This window comes from Lissotriton vulgaris, chromosome 12, assembly GCF_964263255.1.
Source record: "Lissotriton vulgaris chromosome 12, aLisVul1.2, whole genome shotgun sequence".
Classification (NCBI taxonomy): Eukaryota; Metazoa; Chordata; class Amphibia; order Caudata; family Salamandridae; genus Lissotriton; species Lissotriton vulgaris.
This window is the reverse complement of record NC_141700.1, coordinates 602782711-602808327: the sequence shown is the minus strand read 5'-3', so window position 1 is coordinate 602808327 and position 25617 is coordinate 602782711. Positions and strand designations below refer to the sequence as shown.

At 45.2% G+C, this 25617-nt stretch overlaps 1 protein-coding gene across 2 annotated transcripts in view; it reads left to right on the top strand.

Annotated features, from left to right (window-relative positions):
- The window catches only part of LOC147677822 (uncharacterized), a 273081-nt gene that overhangs the window by 60293 nt on the left and 187171 nt on the right, over positions 1-25617 (top strand). Inside the window, exon 2 of one of the 2 annotated variants that reach the window (XM_086945478.1) lies at positions 7942-8092. In XM_086945478.1, the coding sequence (XP_086801604.1) occupies positions 8023-8092 (70 nt within the window). In that variant the 5' untranslated portion in view covers positions 7942-8022. Of the gene's footprint in view, positions 1-7941; positions 8093-25617 lie in introns of those variants that run through there. The other variant, XM_086945479.1, reaches the window with a different exon arrangement.

Genomic DNA, 25617 nt, shown 5'->3' with positions numbered 1-25617 from the left:
CTGGGTTGTTGTCTGATACACAGGAGACTTTTGGACCACCTTTTACCTTCGAAGAAGGCTCAATAAGACAATTAACGGAATTTATGAATCTGGAACTTCTTTTTGCATGTTGGTATGAGGAGAATGCATGAACCCGTTTTGAGTGTATGATCTGGTGCTCAATAGAGCCGATAAAAAAATTATTCTCTAGTAATGACTGCCAGGTTGTCATTTATGCAGTCAGCCTGATGCAGAGGTCTGTTCTCAACTTCCTGTCTGTCAGGTAGCTATTATCTATTCAAAGATCATTCATATATTCATAGGAGGGTCTAGTTGTGTCAGAATGGTTCCATGTTGTAGAAGGTCAAAGCAAATGTGCCCTCTCCCTCTCAATACAAAGTGAGTATTTTCAAAGCAATTCTCCACTATCTTGTATGTAAGCGGGAGGCTTCCGGCTACGAGATAAATGGTGACTGATATCGATGACTATCAAGTTAAATACCAAGAGGAATGCTGTGGGACCATGTTACACCTCCTAATATAGCAAACACAAGGAGATGGTGGACGGAGCGCTGAAACTTTTCAGACACTCACCCCCAGTCACATATCTGGGTTGAATCCATCATCGTTCTTTAGCTCACTTCGCCACCCCAGTTCATACACAGCTATATGCATATTAATCCTGTGCCTCATGGGAACAGTCCAGCCTGAACTGCCAAGCCATGTCTTCCCTGGAGCGTAAACAAGAAACCTGGGACCAGTTTCGGGCTAGCAGCCCTCATCAGCCAGGCTAGCTTAAATCCAGTGGCAAAGTGAGCAAGGGACCCAGATCTGGGCAATACCCTGCTAACTTAGGGTGAACAAAGCAAACACAAGGAGATGATGGACGGAGCGCTGAAACGTTTCAGACACTTACCCCCAGTCACCGGTCTGGGTTGAATCCATTATCGTTCTTTAGCTCACTTCGCCACCCCAGTTCAGACACAGCTATATGCAAATCAGTCTTGACCCTGTGCCTCATGGGAACAGTCCAGCCCAAACTGCCAAGCCATGTTTGTACTCAGCTACACAGGGTTAATTAATTCTCAGCGAAGTGACTGGGCGCTCTGCCTATGGTATACTCAAATTGTGTGTGGTTCTATGATATCTATGTGGTGCAACTGGCGAGCGTGAAAACCCTATGACCGCTCAAAAGTATGTCTGTAGAATCAGACACACAAATAACTAGTACCAAATATTACCTATGCACACACAAACATTAATTGTTTACATTCGTGTCAGTACAAGAACATTGCACATTTGTAGAGCCAAAGACAACAATATTCATAGATTCCTTAACATTGAGTTTTCATGATTTTAATCGTTCCACAACCAACCGACACTTGTTTCGTCGCATTAGGAAAAGAGTGTTCGCGACTCCTAAGGGCTGGGAAAGATACAAAAATATATACAGTAGAGCATGTGATATGAACATCATATCTATGCGTAACATACATAGCATCCATTCATATTTTCTGGTGTACAAAAGGAATGCATAAGTGTCACCGAGTGAAACGGCACGTTCATCATAGTGCACAAGCCATCATTGACCGTTATTAGAAATCTAGCCTCATCCGATCCTGCATGCACAGATGTAATTGTTAGAACCAGCATTCAAAGGGGCCTATGGTGTCCACTGCTATATTTAGTATTGGCCTCAGAAATGTGTGTGACCAATGCAACGAGACGGTGACTCGATTTGAGAATAAACAGTGATCTTGATCATACGTGCTCCCCAAGCGTGGAGAACAAAATAACATCCCATACCTTACGTATGCAACGTGCACCCGGTATAGGTCTGTCAAAATTAGATATGAAAAAAGGAACAAGGGGACAAAACTTAGATGAAGCTGGTCAAATGGAAAGAAAGCAAATAAATCAGGTGGGGTCAGGACATGTGAACGATTGATAAAAATGGCTCACCGCTCCACCGGTGATATTTCCGACGATTCCCAGGAGCACCAGTGCCAGTTCGTGGATGACCCAACACAGCACAGGCTTTTTCAAATGTGGACTCCATAGGCCCCTTTGAATGCTGGTTCTAACAATTACATATGTACATGCAGGATCGGATGAGGCTAGATTTCTAATAACGGCCAATGATGGCTTGTGCACTATGACGAACGTGCCGCTTCACTGGGTGACACTTATGCAATCCTTTTGTACACCAGGAAATATGAATGGATGCTCTGTATGTTACGCATAGATATGATGTTCATATCAAATGCTCTACTGTATATATTTTTGTATCTTTCCCAGCCCTGAGGAGTCGTGCACACTCTGTTCCTGAAGCGACGAAACACGTGTTGGCTGGTTGTGGAACGATTAAAATCATGAAAACTTGATGTCAAGGAATCTATGAATATTGTTGTCTTTGGCTCTAGAAATGTGCAATGTTCTTGTACTGACACGAATGTAAACAATTAATGTTTGTGTGTGCATAGGTAATTTTTGTTACTTGCCAAGCCATGTTTTCCCTGGACTGAAAACAAGCATCCTGGGACCGGTTTCGGGCTAACAGCCCTCATCAGCCAGGTAGCTTGAATTCAGTGGCAAAGTGAGCAAGGGACCCACATCTGGGCATACCCTGCCAACTAAGGGCGAACAGAGCAAACACAAGGAGATGATGGATGGAGCGCTGAAACTTTTCAGACACTCACCCCCAGTCACAGATCTGGGTTGAATCCATCATCGTTCTTTAGCTCACTTTGCCACCCCAGTTCAGACACAAATTATAGTGTCTTTTTGAGAGCTTAAGCCCTTTTTGTAACGAGTATCTGTCTAATCATGGCAGAAACTCGGGCACTACCATCTGCTGACCATTACATAATCACCCTTGAGACTGCCCAGTTGGTTTGAAAAACATTTCGGACACTTACCTGTATTTTGAGATACATTTTTCCTAGTAGTAGAGCACCGTAGCTGTAAAATGCTTCTTATGGCGTGTACTTTCAAATGCACTGCTCAGGTAGGTGCAACTTTAATATGTGGTTGATGGACCAATCCTCAACATGCGCTCATTTAGTAGACCTGGTCCACCTTATGGGCACCTGTCTGTATGGTGTCCACGTGCAATCATCAACTAACTTGTGAATGTAGGCTTCTTGCAGTTGTTTTTGCTTCATAAAGGATTTTTGCACAGAAGAAGATCACACTTCGTTACAATAGATGTCTGTTTTACAGACTAGTTGAGACAATGCAGAGCGCAGAGTGAATTCTTAAGGGAGTACGGTATTTTCAACCTGTGGTGATTTTTCACCACCATCATGTTGATGTTTGATACCATGTCAGTGTTCAACAACTGTTTGCTAACTTTGTTGGAGTTTGATATAAGGGTTGCTTTTCTGTGATTGTATAGACGTTTACCAGCTGAATTGATGTTTGTCACATATGATGATGTTTTCCATTTGTGTCAATGCTTTTAATGCATGTGTTGATGATTGGTGCAGGTGTTAGTGCTTGCCTCGGTGTTCGTGTTTGCTATCCCTTTTATGTTTATAGAAGACTTTGGTATGGGTGACTTTTGTTCATATTTTTGTCTATTTATGTCTTGCTTCTGTACTACTGTTTATGTTTGACGCCCACGTAAATGTTGGGTGCTTTTGTTGAAATTGATATTTGACAAGTGTTTTTTTTTAATGCTAAATTATAGTGCTGATTGATTTTATGATTCTCCTAAACCGGCTGAAGATCTTTGTGTCTGGTTTCTTTCTACTTTCCAGTACTTGAAATTATGTTTTGGTGTACTAGCACTTGTGTTTATATGAAGGCCTGGTCTGATGATGGTGGTATTGAGGCGCTTGGACATTTCTAATGTTTGTGCTACTAGGCCAGCTGCTGATTTTTAGTACCAGTTCTGAGCAGCTTGGGGGCAGAAGCTTGTGAGTCACAACTTTAGCACCCAATTTAAGTAAGTCACTTCAAGGGTTACAGATAGACTCAGCCATCACAGGCTTGAAGGTTTACTTGATTCTTGAGGTGAAATGCTGCTCTAACACCCCAGGAGCTGCTTTTGTTGTCATTCAAAGTGCTTGTAGCCTGTCAGCTTGATATACATCTTTAGCACCTGACTAAGTGAGCCAGTCCAACAGATACAGATAGGCCCCAGGTCTGAAGGTTTGCTTGATCGGTGAAGAGAAATTCTGAATAAGGCAGAAGATCCCATAATACAAGCCTTATCCTCCCTCCTGGAAGCTAACATTCTTTTCCGACATTGCAGTAAGCAAACCTACACCAAAGGTTCTACCCTCAATGCAATATCTCCACTCGATCCTGCCCTCTGACTGAACTGACCACCATCTAATTCTGTTTGATCTAAATGCCATGTAACCAAAGGCCCAAACCCAAAACACCCGTCCCAAGCACTGGATGAGGAACATACATCAAATCCCCCTAAGCAGAGTTAGAAGGATTAGTCAGTTCCCAAATTTCACATCCATCTGACCTCAACTCTGTCAATGACCTCATCGCCTACTACAACTAAAAAATGGCAGAACTCCTAGACACTGTTGCCCCTCTTAAACTCAAAAAAATCAAGAACTATCCCCTTCAGGTCCTGATTCAACAAAGACCTCAACAAAGAAAGGTGAGAGCTCCAGTTGGCTGAAAGAATCTGGAGACAATAGCACTCGCTAACCTATCTCTCGATCCTCCAAGCTGAACGCCAAAAATACAGGAAACACATCTTCAGCTAAAAATCATCTTTCTTCTGAGCCCAACTAAACTGATCTAGGAACAGGCCTAAAGAACTTTTCAGCATCAGCAAGCAGCAAACCCCGCTTTCCCTCTGCAAAGAATTCGCAACATTCTTCTCTGGAAAAATAGCTAACATTAAACTTTTTCTTCTGCCACCTGCCCCCCTTCTCTACACCAAGGTTAACCTCACAAGTAGTGGGGGTCCACCCAAGGTCTTCTCTCCAAATAATGGTTCTCTCCCTAATTTCCCTCTATCAATAATCCAGAACTCCAACTGCAACCCTTTGCAACTGAAACATTATGCAACTCGGACTGAATTAGATTATATCTCTGAAGAAGTCCTCAAATTACTTGACTGCCTAAAGCCAACTTCTCACATCTCAGACCCCCCTCCCTGCTGCATGTTTCAAAAATCTCAGTCACATCATCTCTCCCATGTGGACCAAAATCATTAACCCCACCGCGTCGAGCGGCTCCTTGCCGACCTCACTTAAACTCAGTCAAGTCACCCCCCTCATCAAAAAGCCAGATGCCGACCTGAACAACATTAACAACTACAGACCTATACCTAACCTCCTTCTCCTTGCCAAAGCCACTGAAAAGTGTGTGCTTGCCCAACTCAACAACAACATAATAAAATACAAACTGCACAACTCCTTCCATTCTTGGTTCAGGAGAGGCTGACGTACAGAAACTGCAATACTGAACATCACTGACGACCTTCACAGATTACTGGACGACGGCCAGGCATTCATCCTTATCCTCCTGGACCTTTCGGCTGTCTTTGATACGGTCAACCATGACATCCTCCTATACACCCTCTCACTGCGTGGAGGCATCAAGGGAACTGTCCTTCAGTGGTTTGCCTCCTTCCTGAACCAGCGATTACAGCTAACCAAGCTAAATAACTCCACCTCTAAAGCAACACCAGTCGCACAAGGAGTTCCTCCAGGATCAATCCTCTCTCCTGCTTTCTTCAACCTCTATATGGAACCGCTGGCTATTATATTGAAACAATCCAGAATTGCCTACCATCTCTATGCAGATGACACACAACTCTACATTAAAATCTCATCAGTCAAAGACATCCAGCACCTACACAGCACTCTTTGCACTGTTCAGTCCTTTCTAACCTGCAACCATCTTAAACTCAATCCCAACAAAACCGAACTCCTCCTCATCCAGCCGAAAGATAAGCCCTCTCTTGTAAATATCTGGCTCGACAACCTCACTGCATTGAACTGCAAACTATCCATTTTCAACTCAGTCAAATCCCTGGGGATTATACTTGGCACAAATTTAAACATGAAAGAGCATATTACCGCCTCAGGAAAAAGTGCCTTCTACACATTAAAACACCTTTGAAAAAGTTGAGTCCTTCATCCCCATCGAGGACCCAAAGAGGTGGTACAATCCTTAGTGCTCTCCAAGCTGGGCTATGGTAACGCAATGATCACAGGCACCCCAAAACACACTTAGCCCCTCTTAAAGCTACTCTCCATGCAGCAGCCAGACTACTGTCGGAACCACACCACTCCCACCCTTAAGAAACGTAACTGGCTGCTAATCGAGATAAGATGTATACTCAAAACTACCTGCATAACACACAAAGCTCTCTACACTGAAAAAACACTCTATCTTGTAAACAAACTATCAAAAGTCATGCAAAAGGGACCTCTTCGCAGCTCAAACACTCTGCTCCTGATTCCTCCCAAATTTAAGAAAGAGAAATCTCGCACCGGCTTCTTCTCTGTGAATGCTCACATAATCTGGAATTTGCTGCCTCACAATTTATGTGACATTGAATCTCTCCATCAATTGAAGAAGAAACTTAAACTTCTACTCCTCAAGAAATACTTCAACCCTCCCCCTAAGCCATTTGACTGGCCTGCTGCTCCAAACCCACACTCTCAAAATAAATCTGAGCATCACTACCTACTACTTTGGGGGAAAACTGTGCCACCACTCCCACCCCCACTTCCCCACCTTTGTAAAACCCACTGTACCTACCTCAAGACTATATTGTCCACATATTCTACTGTCTGCTTACACCACTTGTATATGATGTGACTTTGTATTTACTACATGTAATTGTATCTACTCCATTTGTAACATGTGTAACCTCTACTTTGCAAAATCTGTAAAGTGCTCTGATGCATTCGGGACAAGTTTGTGTTATAAAAAACTCGATAAATATTGACATAAATGCTGCTGAAATCTGCCTGGGGCTGCTTTTGCTGTAATTAAGAGTGCATGTATCCTAACAATTTGAACTAGATTGTCTGTATGGCAGTGATAGCAAGATTGGCGTGCCTATAGTGTGTCCCTAGCTGTAATTTCATTTCAAAGAAGAGATAAAAACGATGGATTGGAATGTTATACAGTGTAATTGCCAGTGGTTTTGCTTGTTCCGAACTTTTCTGTCCTTTAGGTTTTGATGTTTGCTATCTTGATGTCATCTATCATGTCCTGATATTGATGTCTAAGGGCCTGATTTAGAAATCGGTGGACAGGATACTGTGCCACAAGCGTGACAGATATCCCATCTGCTGTATTACAAGTACCATAGGATATAATGCACTTGAAATAAGGTGGATGGGATATCTGTCACGTTTGAGATGGTGTATCCCGTCCACCAAGATCGTAATCAGGCCCTAAATGTTATGTCAGTGTAGATGTTATTGTGCGGCTCCAGTGTTGGTGTAGATGTTTAGGTCTAGCCCTGGTGTCTGTTTATCTGGTACTGTTGTTTGGATCCAGTGCTGGTGTTTAACGTGATGCTGTTGTCCATACTCATGCTGATGTTGATACTAAACTGTGGTTCTGATGCCTGAATTTGGTTCTGATGGACTTACCCTCATTTTGAATATGTTACTGATGCACATGTTTGGTACGGATGTTGATGTGAAATGCTCGTCTGACCTGTAGATATGGTACTGGTGGGTTGCGTCTCGTATCTAAATCTTGTACAGATGACTATGTCTGGGTTCTAGTACAGATGGCATATTCTATTAAATCTGCAGCGCCTGAGGTAGTTGGTGATTTCAAGCCTTGCCTGTAGTAAGTTTGGTATTTCGTGCGAATATCTTGGCTTTGCGCTTTGCTGATTTAGCATGTCTAGTGCTGATCTTTTGTTCCAATACCAGTTTAAGGTTCTGAGGCTTTTTGCTGATGTCCATCTAATATTTGAGTGCATTTGAAATATTGATTTGTTACTATATGTCTTAGATTTAAACAGTTAAAGTCACAACCTGGAGCTTCTAATTACTGTGCCTCGGTGCAGTGCAATTGGTCATAAGCTTGGAGGACATGACTGACAGCGGCAGTGGTACATCTGATCAAAGTTCCAACACTCCTCTCGAATGCGCATGGGCAACAGGTAAAATTTGCTTTCTTGTAATAATTTTAATACATACAATGTTTACCCTCAGGATTTTGTTTGTCATTGGACTAGGATTCAAGTGTATCAACTAAAGACTAACTAAATGAGCAAATGGTCCCATTTTTTGTTACTGATATATAAGAACAGAAAATTGCATTGGTATGCTTCACTTACCCTGCAGGCTTTGTCTGAATGCGCCTGTCTTGGATCATGTTATGTTTCATTCATTTGTGCAGCGTATATTCTTTCCTTACTATAGGCTTGTAGAATTGTTTGCAGTCTGGCGACATCCATAAATGGTTGTGAGGTTTTTATGGGAGCCCAAAATCTGATTCACTGTATAATGAAGTATTAAATGAGTTGTTCTCTGGTCTTGGAGTATTACAAAGTCCAGAATGCTTTTTTCATGCATTCTCAAAGAGATGAGGACTGGACCCTGTTTAGAGCCGGGAGTAACGGATTTCATCATGCAGCCCCATTTTGTGCATCCTCATTCCATGCACCAACTGCAGTTCTTGGCCAGGCACCTGGCCACTGACAAGTGATCCTTCAGCACTTGTGCTACCTCATGCAGTTACATTGAATGAGTCATGTATCGGGGATTCCTGGTTATCCCATCACCTTGCAAAATTCTGCCGTCTAGATGACATCCAGGAGTGTCTCTTTTTAGGTTTCGCCTTGTCGAAAGCTGCGCACTACGCAGCTTTTCGGCGCAGGCGAAATCTAATGTTAGAAACAGTGTGGCCTCAGTTCCGCCTCTGTCTTCCATTGGCTAGCTCCATAAATGGAGGCTAGCCATTGGAAGAGAGAGACGACTCGTGGGCGTTCCGTAGAATATTTCCCTTTTGCCTACGTCAGTGCGGCAGTGGGCGGGGTTTATTTTTTCGCTCGTCGAGGTTTCATTTGGTCATTCCACGGGCGACCGCCGCCAGAGGAAGTCCAGGTGAGTGCCTTTCTTGCTGTTCCCTCCCCCCTCCCGCTGTCCGTGTGCCTGCCCGCCACCCTCCCGCTGTCCGTGTGCCTGCCCGCCCCCCTCCCGCTGTCCCTGTGCCTGCCCGCCACCCTCCCGCTGTCCGTGTACCTGCCCGCCCCCTCCCGCTGTCCGTGTGCCTGCCCGCCCCCCTCCCGCTGTCCGTGTGCCTGCCCGCATAATCTTCTTGCACTATGACGTGTACCTCGTGTTACAAGGTAACCATGATTGCCATGTTAACAGACGAAATGTCTTTAACGTTTTTTCTAACATACACCCGTCCCTGCGGTTAAGTTAGGGAACCGCAGACGAAGTTCAGGTGTCGGCCCTGCCTCCGTGGCCCCTTCTGTGGCTTGTGCCCCTTCCTGACCCCCCTTCCCGCTGTCCGTGTTCCCTGTCCTGCCCCCCCTCCCGCTGTTCGTGTTCCCATTCCTGCCCCCCCCTCCCGCTGTTCGTGTTCCCGTCCCCCTCCCACTGTCCGTTCCCGCCCCCCCTCCCGCTGTTCGTGTTCCCGTTCCTGCCCCCCCTTTTTTTTGCTATGATTGTAAATAACGAGGGATACTAAACTGTAGGATACAATTCAATATCCTTTATATTTCGACCTTAGAAGGATGAAATGCTGTGCTAGTGTTGGCAGATATCAGGAACGGGCATTTACCTTGTGAAGCCATCTTGAGACATTTTTAGTATAAAATTAATCTGGTCACAACGAAGCTATCCTTTACAATCCATAATAAAGCAGAAACCTTTGGCACTATAAAATCACGATTGAAATCGGTATTGCAATAGCATCATTCTAATAATCTTCTTGCACTATGATGTGTACCTCGTGTTACAAGGTAACCATGGTTGCCATGTTAACAGACGAAATGTCTTTAATGTTTTTTCTAACAACCTACACCCGACCCTGCGGTTAAGTTGGGGAACCGCAGACGAAGTTCAGGTGTCGGCCCTGCCTCCGTGGCTCTTTCTGTGGCTTGTGCCCGTTCCTGCCCCCCCCTCCCGCTGTCCGTGTTCCCGTTCCTGCCCCCTCTCCCGCTGTTCGTGTTCCCGTTCCTGCCCCCCCCTCCCGCTGTTCGTGTTCCCGCCCCCCTCCCGCTGTCCGTTCCGCCCCCATCCCGCTGTTCGTGTTCCGGTTCCTGCCCCCCTTTTTTTGCTATGATTGTAAATAACGAGGGATACTAAACTGTAGGATACAATTCAATATCCTTTATATTTCGACCTTAGAAGGATGAAAGGCTGTGCTAGTGTTGGCAGATATCAAGAACGGGCATTTACCTTGTGAAGCCATCTTGCTTGAGACATTTTTAGTATAAAATTAATCTGGCCACAACAAAGCAATCCTTTACAATCCATAATAAAGCAGAAACCTTTGGCACTATAAAATCACGATTGAAATCGGTAGTGCAATAGCATCATTCTAATAATCTTCTTGCACTTTGACGTGTACCTCGTGTTACAAGGTAACCATGATTGCCATGTCAACAGACGAAATGTCTTTAATGTTTTTTCTAACAACGTACACCCATCCCTGCAGTTAAGTTAGGGAACCGCAGACGAAGTTCAGGTGTCGGCCCTGCCTCCGTGGCCCCTTCTGTGGCTTCCGGTGTGTACGGATAAGTATTGTTTCAGGCTGAAATTAATCTGCCGCACATCTTCAGGATCTCTTGTGCATGCCAGCTGAGCTGCGCTCAGGAGGGCCGGCCTCCGGCATGTGCGAGCAGGGCTCCCGCCCAGGGCGCAGGCGTCTGCCTACCACGTGGGGCCAATGAAACGTGTGTTTAAACTCTTTATTCTGAAGGGTGCTGGTGCCAAATTTGATTTTGCCCACGGCGCTCTTGGAGCAAAGGCCAGCTCTGCTCAGACTGGACACCTATACAAGCAAGTTTTGGCAAAATGTGGAGGTCTGACTTTAATGTAAACACGGGCATGCACAGATTATTTTTCCAGTGCCACTGAGCAAACCGGACGTTTAGGGAAGTAAAAAATGTTAAGATTTAAGAGGCTGGTTGAGCAGTAACGTGGCACATATAGTGTGTGCACAGTGGTGCATATCTGTGTTTGCGTACCTCAGCACATTAAAGCCAGACCTCTGTGGTTAGCCAGTGCTTGTTTGGTTTTCACGGCAAGACTCCGTCAGTTTATGGATCGCATGCTGCTTGTGGCGTACCTCCCAAACTCAGTCATGGCACCCCCAAGCCCAATCTGGTCGGTGCTACGTGTTAGGGCGACCACGTGCCCGTAATGTTAACGGACTGTACACAAAATTTACACTAGGTGTAATTTTCGCATTCTTGAAATCTATACTTTAGAGGCACTTTTCATCTTTATCATTAATTCAGATGTGCAATTCATGGCACCCTTGATTATACTCGGTGTAATGCACGTTTAAAATGAGTTACTCATTCGCAGTGGGGACCTCAGAGCACTGAATATACAGAAGTCACTTATCTCTGCTGCACCAAACCGGATTCAATTCTATGGACTGCTGGTTGTTATTCGCATTAACCAATAGAGGTTTCATAACATAAAATTGTGCATTTCCCACGGATTAGTTCAACTTTAATTTATTTTTCAGTTGAGGTGAGGTGTGGATTATTTTATATGTAGTTATTGGATGTTAAAAGTTCATTGAATAGTTGCCACGCCTTTGATTCCGCCTCCGCAGTCACTGACCCGTTCCCATTGCAGTATCCATACTTTTTAGGTTTCGCCTGGCGTCCGCTGCGCAGCAGCGTTCGCGCAGGCGAAAACTTTTGAGAAGAGTATGGTGCCTTTGTCAAGCCTCTCACTTCCATTGGCTAGCTCCATAAATGGAGGCTAGCCATTGGAAGTGAGATCTGTCCGTCATGGTCCGAGGCGATTCGTGGGCGTTCCGGCGATGTTTTTCTCATCCTGCCCCTTTTAGCACGTCATGCGGCGGTGGGCGGATGTTTTTTTTAAATGTTTGTGTTGGCCATTTTTAACGTGTTGTTTGCAGGGGTGGGTTGCGTGATGTCCCGCTGTCCGTTCCCGCTCCCCTCCCGCTGTCCGTGTGCCCGTTCCTGTCCCCCCTCCTGCTGTCCGTGTTCCCGTTCCTGCCCCCCGCTGTTCGTGTTCTCGCCCCCTCCCGCTGTTCGTGTTCCCGTTCCTGCCCCCCCTCCCGCTGTTCGTGTTCCCGTTCCTGCCCCCCCTCCAGCTGTTCGTGTTCCCGCCCCCCTCCCGCTGTCCGTTCCCATCCCCCCTCCCGCTGTCCGTGTGGAGGGGAAGATGTGTACAGAGCTCACCCTCCCCATGAAGGCTCGTAATCTGCTGGGTGAGTACCTATCGTGACCTACATTCACACGAACAAGTGTGAGTCCCCGGACACCGACGACGATGATAAGCTTTCTTATTGGCTACTCGGCACGTTCATTCAATCTATGCGTGCAACCATGACCATCTGGATAGTTGTGTCATACCAAATACATGGCTCTTATAATGGAGCACAAGAGAAGACTGCTCATTGAAGCCCTTGGGGCCTCCTGTTCCTCACTTAGGTAAGGACCAAGGGTTTCTATAGAACCCGACATGGCCTAAGCCCCAACCCATAACCGAACACCAGGCCAGGGCTAGACCACCTGCTGAATTCATTTTGCTTGGCCAAATAGGGACAGGTTAACGGTCCAGATTTGTACAATGAGCGTGCTCCAAACTGAAAGGCATCCGATTAAACTGTACAGGCCTGTGCTACTTCGTATTTCCTTCCTAGTTGAAAAGTTAACAACGCCATATGCACCAGATATAAGTATTAGTCATCTGCATTAAAATGGTATTTGTTTCGAAATATGCCTGTTAGATTTAGTTTATCTGTATTACGTGATGTATAGCCGTATGTTGGGTTTTCTGCAGCTAGTTTGACCTCCCAGTACAAATCGAGTTTTACACCTTGTCTCCCTGGTTTACAAGATCCTATCGTTCTTTTTGTATTATGATAAGTAAAAGAAGTGTAAGGATAGTTGGTGTTTTGTTGCTGATAATGATGTTTTATAAGTTTGTTGGTTATGGCTGTATAAGGTTATGCCTTTCTCAAAATTGTGACACTGGTGATCATGTCTTTGGGATACAAGGCATTTTATTCAGGAGGCTAACAAATTAAACTAAGTGTTTTCTACATGATCCTATTACATACAAAACAGCTGTTAACATGTAGATGGCAGGGCACTCTTTTTTGTAGCCAAAACGTAAAATAGCTTAATTGTGCATGGTGTCGTTTTCAGGGGTGGGTTGCGTGATGTCCCGCTCTGCACAAAAATAATTGCTCTGCCCGATTCATGCTTCCCGTCGACACTAACTCAATCACAGTTTGTCCAGTACTTTAAGTGCCATGATTATACACTCTGGCCATACCATCTCCACCCCCTCCTTACAGTTTTCTGTAGCCAACAATTAACTGCGCAAGCAGACCTATCAGATCGCTACATCTGCTCCCTAGCTAGAAGTAACCAGTTCCTATAGCTACAGGCTATCAACTCGCACTATCCAGCACAAAGCAGTGTGAGTCTTCTAGGGAGAGCATGGTGTGTGAAAGGCAGCAGTGTGAGTCTTCTAGGGAGAGCATGGTGTGTGGGAGAGCATGGTGTGTGAGAAGCAGCAGTGTGAGAGAGACAGCAGTGTGAGAGACCTTTTATTTATGTTTTGGTTTTTGAAACATAAATAAAACGCATTGTTATCTGCAATATCATTAGCTCAAACTCACGTAAATACGCGACCTATTGCACTGCAAATGCTATAGGTCTCGCATTTGCGAGAGATTAAGCTATTGGCATTGTAAATGACAATGCCATTTATTGATTTATTTTCAAAACCAATACATTAATAAAAATTGTCATTTACAATGCCAATAGCTCAAACTTTTCAAAAGGCGAAAATATTGAATTGTAAATGCTTGTTCCAAGTGTTTTGGGGAATACTGAATTCCTTCAGAGCGTTCGCTGTTACTATCTGAGAACTGTTATTCTATATCCCATCAAATCACAAGTCCTATTATTGTCTATTCTCTTTTTACCAAATGAAAGTATAACAATCAGGCGCTGAAGAGAAGATACTCCAGGGTTCAAATTATGCACAGGATGAAGATTTTCTTGCATAGTCGGCTAAGATGTGAAGAATGACGCTGTTCCTACTGAGAGACAAGTTCAAGCTTTCTTCAGCTCAACAGCTTTATTTCTGAGAGCCAGCTGATTATAAGGAAGAGCCTTCTCCATGAGGCAGTACACTTCCTTGAAGATCTTTTCAAGTAAAGGAGGATCACACCAAACTGGAGAGTAAATTGCTAGTTTCCATTGCTCACCTACTGCAACATTCAAGACTTGCTGCATTGCACTCTACCTGTTGACCAGGATTATATTCTCTAGTTAAGCATGTACAACAGGCAACTGCAGCACCACCAGACTGGGAATCAAGAAATACAAGGAGGGGAAGCTGATCTGTCAGGCATCCTTTTTTATGTTCGTAGGATCTGGAATTCCACCCTATTTCTGAACTACCAGGCTCCATCCCTTGCCCACTTCTACAAGGAGCTGACACTGCTTCGTAGGTAACTCCCAAGTTCCATATAACCCCTGAAGAGGTGTAATTAATTTGCTATTGACTCATTCTCACCACTGCACCCACCTGCAGCTCTGCTACTCCCCTGGGCCCGCCCAAGCCTCCCGGTCAGCCTCACCCTTCCCCACCACAGTAAACACCTACACACGATGCGGTACCCTATGCCTGAGAGAATTGCCTTGAATTTCTCCTGTGTCTTGAAGGCTTGTAGAAGCAAGTACAGTGCTTGGGAGGCTACTGAACTCTTCATCTAAGTGACCGAAATCCTGTATTGGTTTCTCCTACTGTCTTAAGTCCTCTAGTTTCAATGTTAGTGGTTGAACCTTGTGCCGTACATCTAGGCGGCCCAGGACCTTCCTCCTTTCTATTTTTCCCATCTTGCATGATTTGCTTCTGTGGTGTAAAGACTTCTGGATACAGCTTCACTGTTGCGAGCAAAGATGCAGGATGACCAGCCTTGGACTATCCCATTCACTATCTAGAAAAATATTGCTTCTTAGGGGACTGTTAGGATAATAACCCTAGCTTCACCTTGGTAGTATATTACCCTTTTCACTTGAGCGAGGCCTAGTTTTAGCCTTAGTGGAGAGTTTAACTCCTGTACCCCTTATTTTCGTCACAGAAAGATACTTGCCCAAAATAACTCTTTTCATTACCCTTGGTGTTCTTGAAGGAGTTGAGTGAAAGTGTTCCTGTCAGGCGCTACTTCTGGCATTCGCCGCAGCATGCCACATTGAGCCCAAAGGCCCAGTGGACCTCAACTAAATACCATGTCCTGGGTTGTAAGTATGGTCATCTCAGTGTCTGCCTTGCTCCGTACTTATTGGAACACAATAAATTAAGGGGTCATAACCCCAGCTAGGCTTTACATTCAACGTTAGCAGAGTGTTTGTCAGAGCAGTTGTCACAAACGGTGGCTCACTGAGAGGATCTAGTGTTGTTAGGGGCCAGTGCTCACTGCTCTAAGCAGTGGTAGAACAGCAACAACCCATTGCAGGACAGGCCCTTCTCAGACCCCATTCAGCATCCAGCTATTACCACCAATGCATCCCTTTTAGGTTGGGGGGCACGGCTAGACAACATAACAGTGTAGAGGATGTAGTTCTCCCTATGCCAGGGGCTCAACATCAAATATATCAGGCTCATAACCATGCGTCTAGCTCTCAAAGCCTTTTTTCAGGTTATTTAGGGTAAAGTAGTCCTCATCAAGACAGACAACATGACCACAATGAAGCAAAGTGGTACACATTCTCCCCAGCTCTAAGCACCAACACAACTGATCTGCACTGGGCCATCCGCCACTGGAAACACATGAATTTCTGTACTGTATGAGGGAAAGTACGCGTCGCTTCAAAATGATGGCACTCGGGCAGGAATGGAGATGGCTTTTGTAATCGCAGCTCTGGAAATATCCTGGTATATTGGTACTGGAGAGAACGTCTGCCTCTAGCCCAGCCCTGTTCTGCTGTGCCATTCTCTCAACAGCACTTCACACACTTTCCGTCATTTCAGGAGAGGAAGACGCAGAAATCCGACAGCAGTGACTGCCCGCTTGTGTCCACTTTTGGTACAAGCATTATGTGCGATTTCAGAGTTTTTGACACCCTCCCCCTTTTTTAGGTCTCGCCTAGGCAGCGCGCATGCGCTTCATAGGAGACCTTTAGCCATCGTAATGATCTTTTTGAAGCACATACTCGTGCTTGTGGCGGCATCCATCTTGCGGGAGAGAGCAGGAGCGCGCCACAAGCACGAGTATGTGCTTCGAAAAAGAGCAGGCTGCGAGTGCATGCACGGACCACTCCCGGGCTCACCTTCTACACCCCCTCTCTATTGCGCGCTCAGCTCTTGCTACCGCCTGGTCACTTGCTACCTTTTGTTCTGGTTTGCAAGACACATCCTCGTTACTCATGGTGGCCTTTATTACTTTACATTGTGAGATATCCTTGTTACTTTCCTTCTTGATGGTCTTATTACTCAAGATGGCCTTGTTACTTTCAGTTGTGATATCCTCGTTACATGTGATGGCCTTGTTACTTTCAGGCGTGATAACTGCTACGCATCAAGTCGCATAAAATTCAATTCAAGGCGCTCACCTTGGCCTACAGAGCCCTTCATGGGACCTGCCCAAATTACTTAAAAAAACGACTGCCTAGATATTCTCAGGTCAGACTCCTAAGGTCTAACTATAAGGTCCATCTCCACGTTCCTCGAGTGAAAAGGGCACGCTTAGGTGGAAGAACTTTTTCCGTAAGTACGGCACGGCTTTGGAACACCTTGCCACAGGAAATCCAACAAGCACCCTCCGAACCTTGCTTCAGAAGCCTACTGAAAACATGGCTTTTCACGCAATAAATCTCATCTCTCTTGCATTATGATTCTCACTGCCCATGCCAGCGCCGGGACACTTCCTACGGAGGTAGCTGTGCGCTTTATAAAACTCAGTATTATTATTATTATTATTATTATTATTATATCTTGGTTGTTTGAGTTTTCATCACTTTTTTATTTCATCTCAATATCTTCTGATCTCAGCGCTTTGATGAGATTTCAATGCATCGGATTTAAAGAATTTTACTTCGCGGCAGAAGTGCCCCTCGTGCTGCTCAGTACCTAGTTGGATAATCCACATTTTATATAAAATCGTGTTAACAGCTTGACTTTCAAAAGGGATTAATTTGGGATCCAAATGATGAAAGTTACTGTCAGTCCGGGATCTCTTTGTGTGGCTTCTTGTTATCTTGCACTTTTTTTGCTCTTCCGTTCACGCTTTTATTCTTTCTTCTCTCTATTTCTCTTTTTTTTACCTCTTTAATCAATATACCTTTCAGTAAAAATGTAAAAGTACAGAAGTTGCCACACCTGATTCACATAAACATAGTGATTCACAACACCTCTCTCTCTACCCCTCTCTCTCTCTACCTCTCTCTCTCTACCTATATAGCACAAATTGGTCCAGCACACTAATTTTGTCACAATTATTAAACAGTAACCATAATTGTTAATAGGCTTGCTTACTATTTTAGAAGCATGACAGAGCGGACACGCTGAAGGTACTGGCGCTCCACACGCTGTCTGCTCCTGTTGATTTCTGCTTTTAGCTGTGTGATCTGCTGCATTTTTAGGTCTCGCCTCAGCGAAAGCGCGCTCTCGCTTGCGAGGACTATAGCTGCCGCCTCAGCCGACAACGAGGGGAGACAGGAGCTGGCCACGCGCGCAGCGTGGTCTATGGTAGCGTCAGATTCCGACAAGCGCCTTCGGATTGGGTCGCGCGCGTGAGCTTGTAACGTAGACAGCTCACGCGCGCGAACCAATCCCAAGGCGCGCGTCTGAATCTGCCTCGCCCCACCCCACTCCGGACTCTGCAGGCTCAGGACTATGCCCGTTGTCTTCGGTACGTGTTGCGCTGTCCCAGTGTGTTCAATAGAAGTGCCTCAGAGTGTTTCAAAGATCAGACGGCGCACACGGGACTCCTAAAAGATGCTTTCACACATGGAGAGCATGCCGTTTCACGCGGCCTCTGCATTCGTGTCATCCGTCCTCCCTTTGACTGTTTTGTGGCTAGGGCCCTGCAAAATAGCTGCGTTGTTTGCGTTTGCATATCACCACGCTCTAAGGCCCCGCTTGCTATAGCAGAATTTGCCCCATTGGTGACCAGATGGTTTGTTTTGCGGTGTTAAGCAATGGCGTACCAAATGCCTTCTCTAGCTCCATGCAGGCATTGCAATGCAATAGGTCTTACAAATTTTTTTTCATTACTTAATTTATCGAAAGAAAATCATAGCCGCATACGTTTCAACTGAAAACATAGGAGGGAGGGTTATCCCAGCCCGAGAGTTTCCTCTCCAACTGATGTCAGGCAGGCCAACAGCAAACTGAAAACATTACGCAGGTCGTGGCGTGGAACCGCCCCCACAGTCTGGCATAGGATACTGGCTGCAGCCCACAGGTTTGAGCAGTATGCCTCTTGACCGGTAAACACGTGTGCTACTTCTGTGTTTACTTATATGATGTCACATGGTACGGGGTGTGCAGTCCGTTCGTAGACCTCGTAAATGGGGCAGAGTGAGGGACGGCTACATTTTGCTCACCCTGTCCTGATGCAGATCAGATAGTATTAGCTTATTTTAACAATAGTGATCTATATATAGTCCTAACAATATATACAAACAAACTTGATGAGTATTCACTTTAAAAGACAATATTAATACATTTTGTTTAAAGGCTTTAGATTTTCAAGCACATTGTCAGGTTGGGGGCATGCATTTGATCCCGCCTTGTTCGGTGAAAGGGGCGCACAGCATTGATTTTACTTCCTGGCCTGGGAGGGGTGGGGGCGGAGGGTGTGGGTGTACTACATTCATTCCTTGCTTGGGGTTTCTTTTGATTACATTCACTTGATTCTGACTCGCCATTCCGGGAAGGGGCTAGAGTTCTGCCTGTATGTATTTCCTATTTCTGGGTGCTAGAGCACACTTTCTGCCGATTCCTACAGGTTTCGCTCTGCATTGACTCTTACCTCGAGTCGGCTCTGTATTATTGACACCTCTGTTCTTTGCGGACATCGCTTTTTCCTAGAGTCACCTGTTTCTCCTAATTACCTCTTTCCTGTGAGGGGTCTCACTCAGCCAGAACTCGTTTTACTGGAGGACAATGACGTGTTAATTACCCCTTTGTTGTTCGGAGTGGGGGACGGTGAAGGCCCAGAGGAAGCTACGATTTCATTCATTTCTCTTTGAGTAAATTGTGTGAAGTTGTGAAACCCCTTTCCATCTTTAATTCACCTCCTCCACCATATCTTGATTATTCTACCATCCACCTCGATTTTCATCTCTACTCCGAATGGGCAGTTGACAATTACAAACCCCAATGGAATGTTAAGCGCAACATAAATAAACACATCTCAATTAGCGTTGGCGTGTCACTGCCCTCCTTCCAGGCCTCTGGTAGAGAGATGAACCTTCCCCGAATCGCCACTGTCGTGTTGGAAGGGTTGGATTCATCTCACAGTTTTTTTCTTTCGCATTGTTACTTCATAAGTAATGTTCCTGGGTGAGATAACGTTAACTATTGCTGCACAACGAAATCTACAGCACAACTTTCAAAGAGTCTAGCCGAAAAGCTGCATGTTTACATTCCAATTTCTGAAGGGAACTTGTGAAAAGGGCCAATTGGAAAAATGCAACACGGAACAACCAAATTATGCAGCAGGGTTGACTAAATTTTGCAGCAAGAAAAGGCAAATTATGCACTCAGCGCCACCACAGCATCACTCAGCACTACCACAGCATCACTCAGCACTACCACAGCATCACTCAGCACTACCACAGCATCACTCAGCACTACCACAGCATCACTCAGCACCACCACAGCATCACTCAGCACCACCACAGCACCACTCAGCACCACCACAGCACCACTCAGCACCACCACATTATCACTCAGCACCACCACAGCACCACTCAGCACTACCACAGCACCACTCAGCACCACCACTGCACCACTCAGCACCACCACAGCATCACTCAGTACCACCACAGCATCACTCAGCACCACCACAGCACCACTCAGCACCACCACAGCACCACTCAGCACCACCACAGCACCACTCAGCACCAACACAGCATCACTCAGCACAACTCCAGCATCACTCAGCACCACCACAGCATCACTCAGCACCACCACAGCATCACTCAGCACCACCACAGCATCACTCAACACCACAACATCACTCAGCGCCATCACAGCATCAATCTGTGCAACCATTCAACAACAACTGGTTCAAATATGTTCTCTCAATGTTTCAAGCTTTATTACAAATGTCACAAAAGATGTTAATATTTCACTTCTGTTCTTGGATTTTCGTCACAATAAAATACACTGAACATAATCTTCACAAAATTTATTTACAAAAGTTTAAGCTATTGCCATTATAAATTACAATCACTTTTATGTCAGTATTAATTATTTAAAAAAAATTAAAAGCCATTGTTATTTGTAATATCAATACATCTAAGTCACGTAAATACAACACATATTGCATTACAAATGCTATAGGTGTCACATTTGCGAAAGTTATAACTATTGGCATTGTAAATGACAAAGCTATTAATTTTGCTATTTTCAAAACCAACACATAAATAAAAAATGTGTCATTTGCAAGACCAATAGCTCAAACTTTCCTAATGGGAGACCTATTTCATTGCAAATGCTTGTTAACATTTTGTATTGTTGGGACTGTGTTGGGGGAAAGTGACACTAATTTGCAAGCTGTCAGTACATTGTACGTTTTCCAAGATGAGCATCGAGGGAAGTCAAGCAGCCTTCTTTGCTCTGGCTCTTACTAGTGACTGTAAGATCTCAGGAGCCTTGAGTTATCTCCCCCCCCCCCGGTAACTCCATCTAATTTTGTTGTGAGGCTTGCGATGTCGTGTCCCCATTGAACATCAATAGTCTAATTTCATGGTGGTTGGAGATTTGAATCTACACTTTGATGACAAGCTTTGCCCTGCAGCTTTGACCTTGGTTTCAGACTTGGAAGGCTTGCAGCTCTTTCAATATGCAATGTCCCCCACACACAGTTTTGGGCCTTCATTGGATCCAGTCTTTTCGAATATAGCTGATCTGTTATTAAGCAGTCTATGCCACTTTCATAGTCTAACCTATTTGCCATCCCTTTTTCACTCCCTTATGAGGAAATGTATAAAAGTCTTCCTTTAGTCTGGGCAGTGCGAGCCAGGTGATGGGCAAAAGTTACTCCTTCGGCTCTCCATGGCGTCCTGGCTAATAGCTGCCCTAGTTTGGACAGATGTACCGATATAGCCAATGCACAACTAGATACTTGGATTAAGGAGGCACTGACCCAAATTGCTTCTTAAGAAAATCAGACCTTCTATAGACTACGACCATCTGCGGGGTGGTTTATTGAGGACTTATAAGTCCTAAAAAAGAAGGGCAAATGGCTGGAGCACCTATGGTGCAGAGAGTACGACCCGCCTGTAAAAGGAAATATATGGCAACAATTAAAATCTATCATTGCTGCATTAAAAAGTCTCACTGCAATCACTACACCAATAAAATTCGCCTTGTGAGCTATTCACTGTGGTGAAGTAACTATCATCTTTAGTTGCACTCTCCGGCATGAACACACCAACAGAGGAAGGATGCAATGCTTTGGTGCAGTTCGTCCTGGAAAAGGAAGTTGATATATATGATTCCTTTCCCGCAGGAGTGAGAGACGCCCCCTGTTTGAATGTTTGGTCCAACGGGTCGGAAGACCGCTTGAGGTTGCTCTGTTTGAGGTTCATGGAATCCGAAAGAGCAGACCGCAATATATGTGTCAGTGAAATCGGGTTCTTCATTAGATCCAGCATCTCCATCCATTCTGGAATGAGGAGTGGCGGTGATTCACCCTGTTTTAGGTGAGTTGATTAACACCATCGATGCTCATGGTATTCTCCTCCTGTGCTGGAACTTGAGATTCCCCATTGTTCATGACGAGCTCAGCTCGTCATGAGTGTATGGAGGTGTACATCATGACGAGCTAAGCTCGTCATGAGCGTCCAAGGAGTTAATAACTTTCTCACCTCTGGCCAGGTACTTGGGAGATGGAAGCATGCCATGGCGGGTTCCGCTTCTAAAGAAACTGCTGCTGGACTACACCAAGCCGGAGATTTTTAGGCTGGTGTCGCTACACCCACTATTCTCTAAGATTACGGAGAAAGCTGTTAACAAGCAGCTGTCAAGCTTCATAGAGAGAGATGGAAAGCCACAACCTATTACACAGGACCCAATCAGGATTACGTACCTCATACAGCATAGAGTCAGCCATGCTGCTGGCGTCAGAGTCGATCTGCCAGATCCTGGACGCTGGCGAATCTGCTGTTCTGTTGCCGCCCCCTCAACCGTCCCTCCCCAGGGCACACTCGACCAGCAAAGGGCGCACAACCATGGCCCTCCTGGGCAATTGCCCACTACCTGACATACGCAAAGCAGCCACCTAGTCAACCCCACATGTTTACTAAACACTATTGTGTGGATATCCTAGCCCATCACTTCCAGACATCTGCATCATCAACTCACTAACCACCGTTTACATAGGGTACTGCTTTACAGTTTGTACAGAGCGTGTGTATCTAAAGCCACACGTACTACAAAATGGAAAATGTTACCCTGTAAGATTCACATGTGCCCACCCCCATCGCCGTAGCCAGTGTCTGCTGCAGATCTCTTCTTTTCTCATTGGTTTAACATTCATATTATGCATAGTGCACCATACAGCGTTGACTCGCCACACCATAGTTGCCTTTCCCGCTGTGCAAAGGAGTTGGTGCCCATGCTCCTTGCACACTATTATTATTATTTAAACTTTTTATAAATCAAATAACAGAGTCATTATTGCAGATTAAAATACATATCAATTAGAGGGTACAGTTAATGAACACGCACCTGTTACATATCATAGCCAACAAGAATTTGACTGTTCTGCTCTTCTGTGTATTGCCATATCTTCTGTCGGTGATGTGCAAATCTCGCCCCTGAACGAGTTCCAACCCTTCCATTTCCGATCCCATTTCTTAGGGCAGCCTCGCATTTTATATACCTCTTTCTCTGCTTTCATGCAGCGATCCATTTTCGCCATCCAGCCAACCGTTAAAGGCTGTGTGGTGGAACCCCAGGACATTGCAATAGCTCTCTTTACTAATAAGTACCCCAGTGCCACCCAATGTTGTTCTATTTCAGATCCATGGCCTCCCATATGTTCAGGATCCCCAACCCTGGCGTCAAATTGATTTGTTTTCCCAACGTGTCCCTCATTTTTTGGGTTGCGTTGTCCCATAGGGGCCGTATTGCATGGCAATTCCAGAGGACATGGTAAAAAGTGCCATCCTGTCCGCATCCTCTTAAACATATTGCGTCTGTCCTGCAGCCTATCTTAGCAAGAAGTACCCCCGAGAGATAGAAGCGATGTAGAATTTTTAGTTGGATAAGACGAAAGCGATGATTTATTGCTGTTTCCCTAGGGGACATTAATGCCGTCTGCCAATCTTCATACTTTATTGGCCCTACATCTACCTGCCATTGGTTCCGGAGAGTCTGGAGGTAATCAGGCAAATTATTACAGAGCTTGCGATATGTGCAGGACACCGCCTTTGTTAGGAGCCATTCTGAAAGTAGGCGGTCCTATAAAGGAGAAGAGTCTGGTATGGAGGGAAAATCGGGGATATTAGTCTGAAGGGCATGCCAAATTTGCAAATATTGAAAAATTTCTCCTGAAGCAAGGTTGTGCTTAGTCTGCAGCTCTTTAAAGGTGAGGAGTTTGCCCCTGTGTATCAAGTCACCAATATTTGTTATACCGATAACGTCCCATTTATCGAAGCCCACGTGGTGGCAGAGTAGCTCTAATTTGTGCGTGGACCAGAGCGGCGTGGATTTCGTGAGTTTATCTGCCCATCCTAAAATTTAGATGCTTGGTGCCAGATGGCCACTGTCTGCGACATGGGTCCAAGGAATCAGCCCTTCCGGACCTTACTATAGAGGGCGCCGAGATAGCCCTCCCTCCCCGTCTGGTACTTCTCTAGGTGAAAGGCCGGATTGAACGGGAAACTGTGAATCCAGTGGTTCGTGGCCACCAGCTGTGTGGCTCAGTAGTATAAGCGGAGGTCAAGAAGAGCGATTCCCCCATTGTACCACCCCTTCGTCAGCTTGCGGAGGGCACTGCGAGGTGCCTTGCCGTTCCACAAGAGTCCGGATCTCTCCCTCTATAGCGGTGAAGTATGTGTCGGCAATGGGGAATGGGCAGTTCTGGAGGAGAATATAAAAATCTAGGGAGTGCAAGCATTTTAAATAAGGCTGCTCTTTCCAGGAGGGACAAGGGCAGTGTTCTCCAATGTTGGACATCGTCTTGCAGTCGTCGGAGGGGGCCAAGAAGACTTAGATCATAGAATATTTTGGGGTCTGAAGTAACATAAATCCCTAAGTATTTAAAACCTTCGGTAGTTACATCAATTTCCTATCCACGCGGTAATTTAGGTGGGGGGCCATGTAGGACATACAATTCCGATTTTGACCAGTTAATAGTATATCCTGCATATTTACCAAAGTTGGTGATGACATTAAATAGACTGTTAAGTGAGGCTCGTGGGGATGCCAGGTAAATCAAAATATCATCCACATACAGCAATATTTTATCCACTAAATCCTCACTCCATTGCATGCCACGTATGGAAACATCACGTCGGATCCAGTCCGCAAGTGGTTCTAGATTCAATGCAAACAGGAGGTGGGACCGGGGTCATCTCTGTCTAGTCCCCCTCTGCAGAGCAAATGCAAGTGATGTATGGATGTTTACTCGAATTTGGGCCAGTAGAGCAGTATAGACCAGTGCCACCCATTGTCGAAAACGAGAACCGAAGCCAAACCTCGTCAGGACCTCAAATAGGTAGGGCCACTCTATTGAATCAAACGCCATTGTGGCGTATAATGACAGTATAACCGCGTCTTCTTGCAAATATGGCTGTCGGCTCAGGACGTTGTGGACTCGACGAATATTTAGGGCCGTGTTGCGGCTTGGTATAAAACCGGATTGGTCATCATGAACCAAGGAAGGAAGGACTGTAATCAAGCGTGATGCAAGGAGTTTAGCTAGTACCTTGGCCGCTGAGCAGATTAAAGAGATAGGTCTATATGAGCTAGTTTGTCGCTGGCTTACCGGGTTTACATTTAACGACAATAGAAGCCAGCCTTTGATCCAGGGGGAGGATACCCTGCTCCAGGCTTTCGAAATACATATTTTAAGGTGTGGAGCTATTTTGGGGGCCATGCCCTGGAGAAATTTAAGTGGGATCCCATTGGGCCCCATTGCTTTACCAGAATTGATAGCAAATATAGCTTTACAAATTTCTTCTGTGGTTATGTCCTCATTTAAAGCCTCTTAGCGCTGTCTGAGATTGTGGGAAGAGTCATTAGAGGTGGTAGTTTTTGAAGA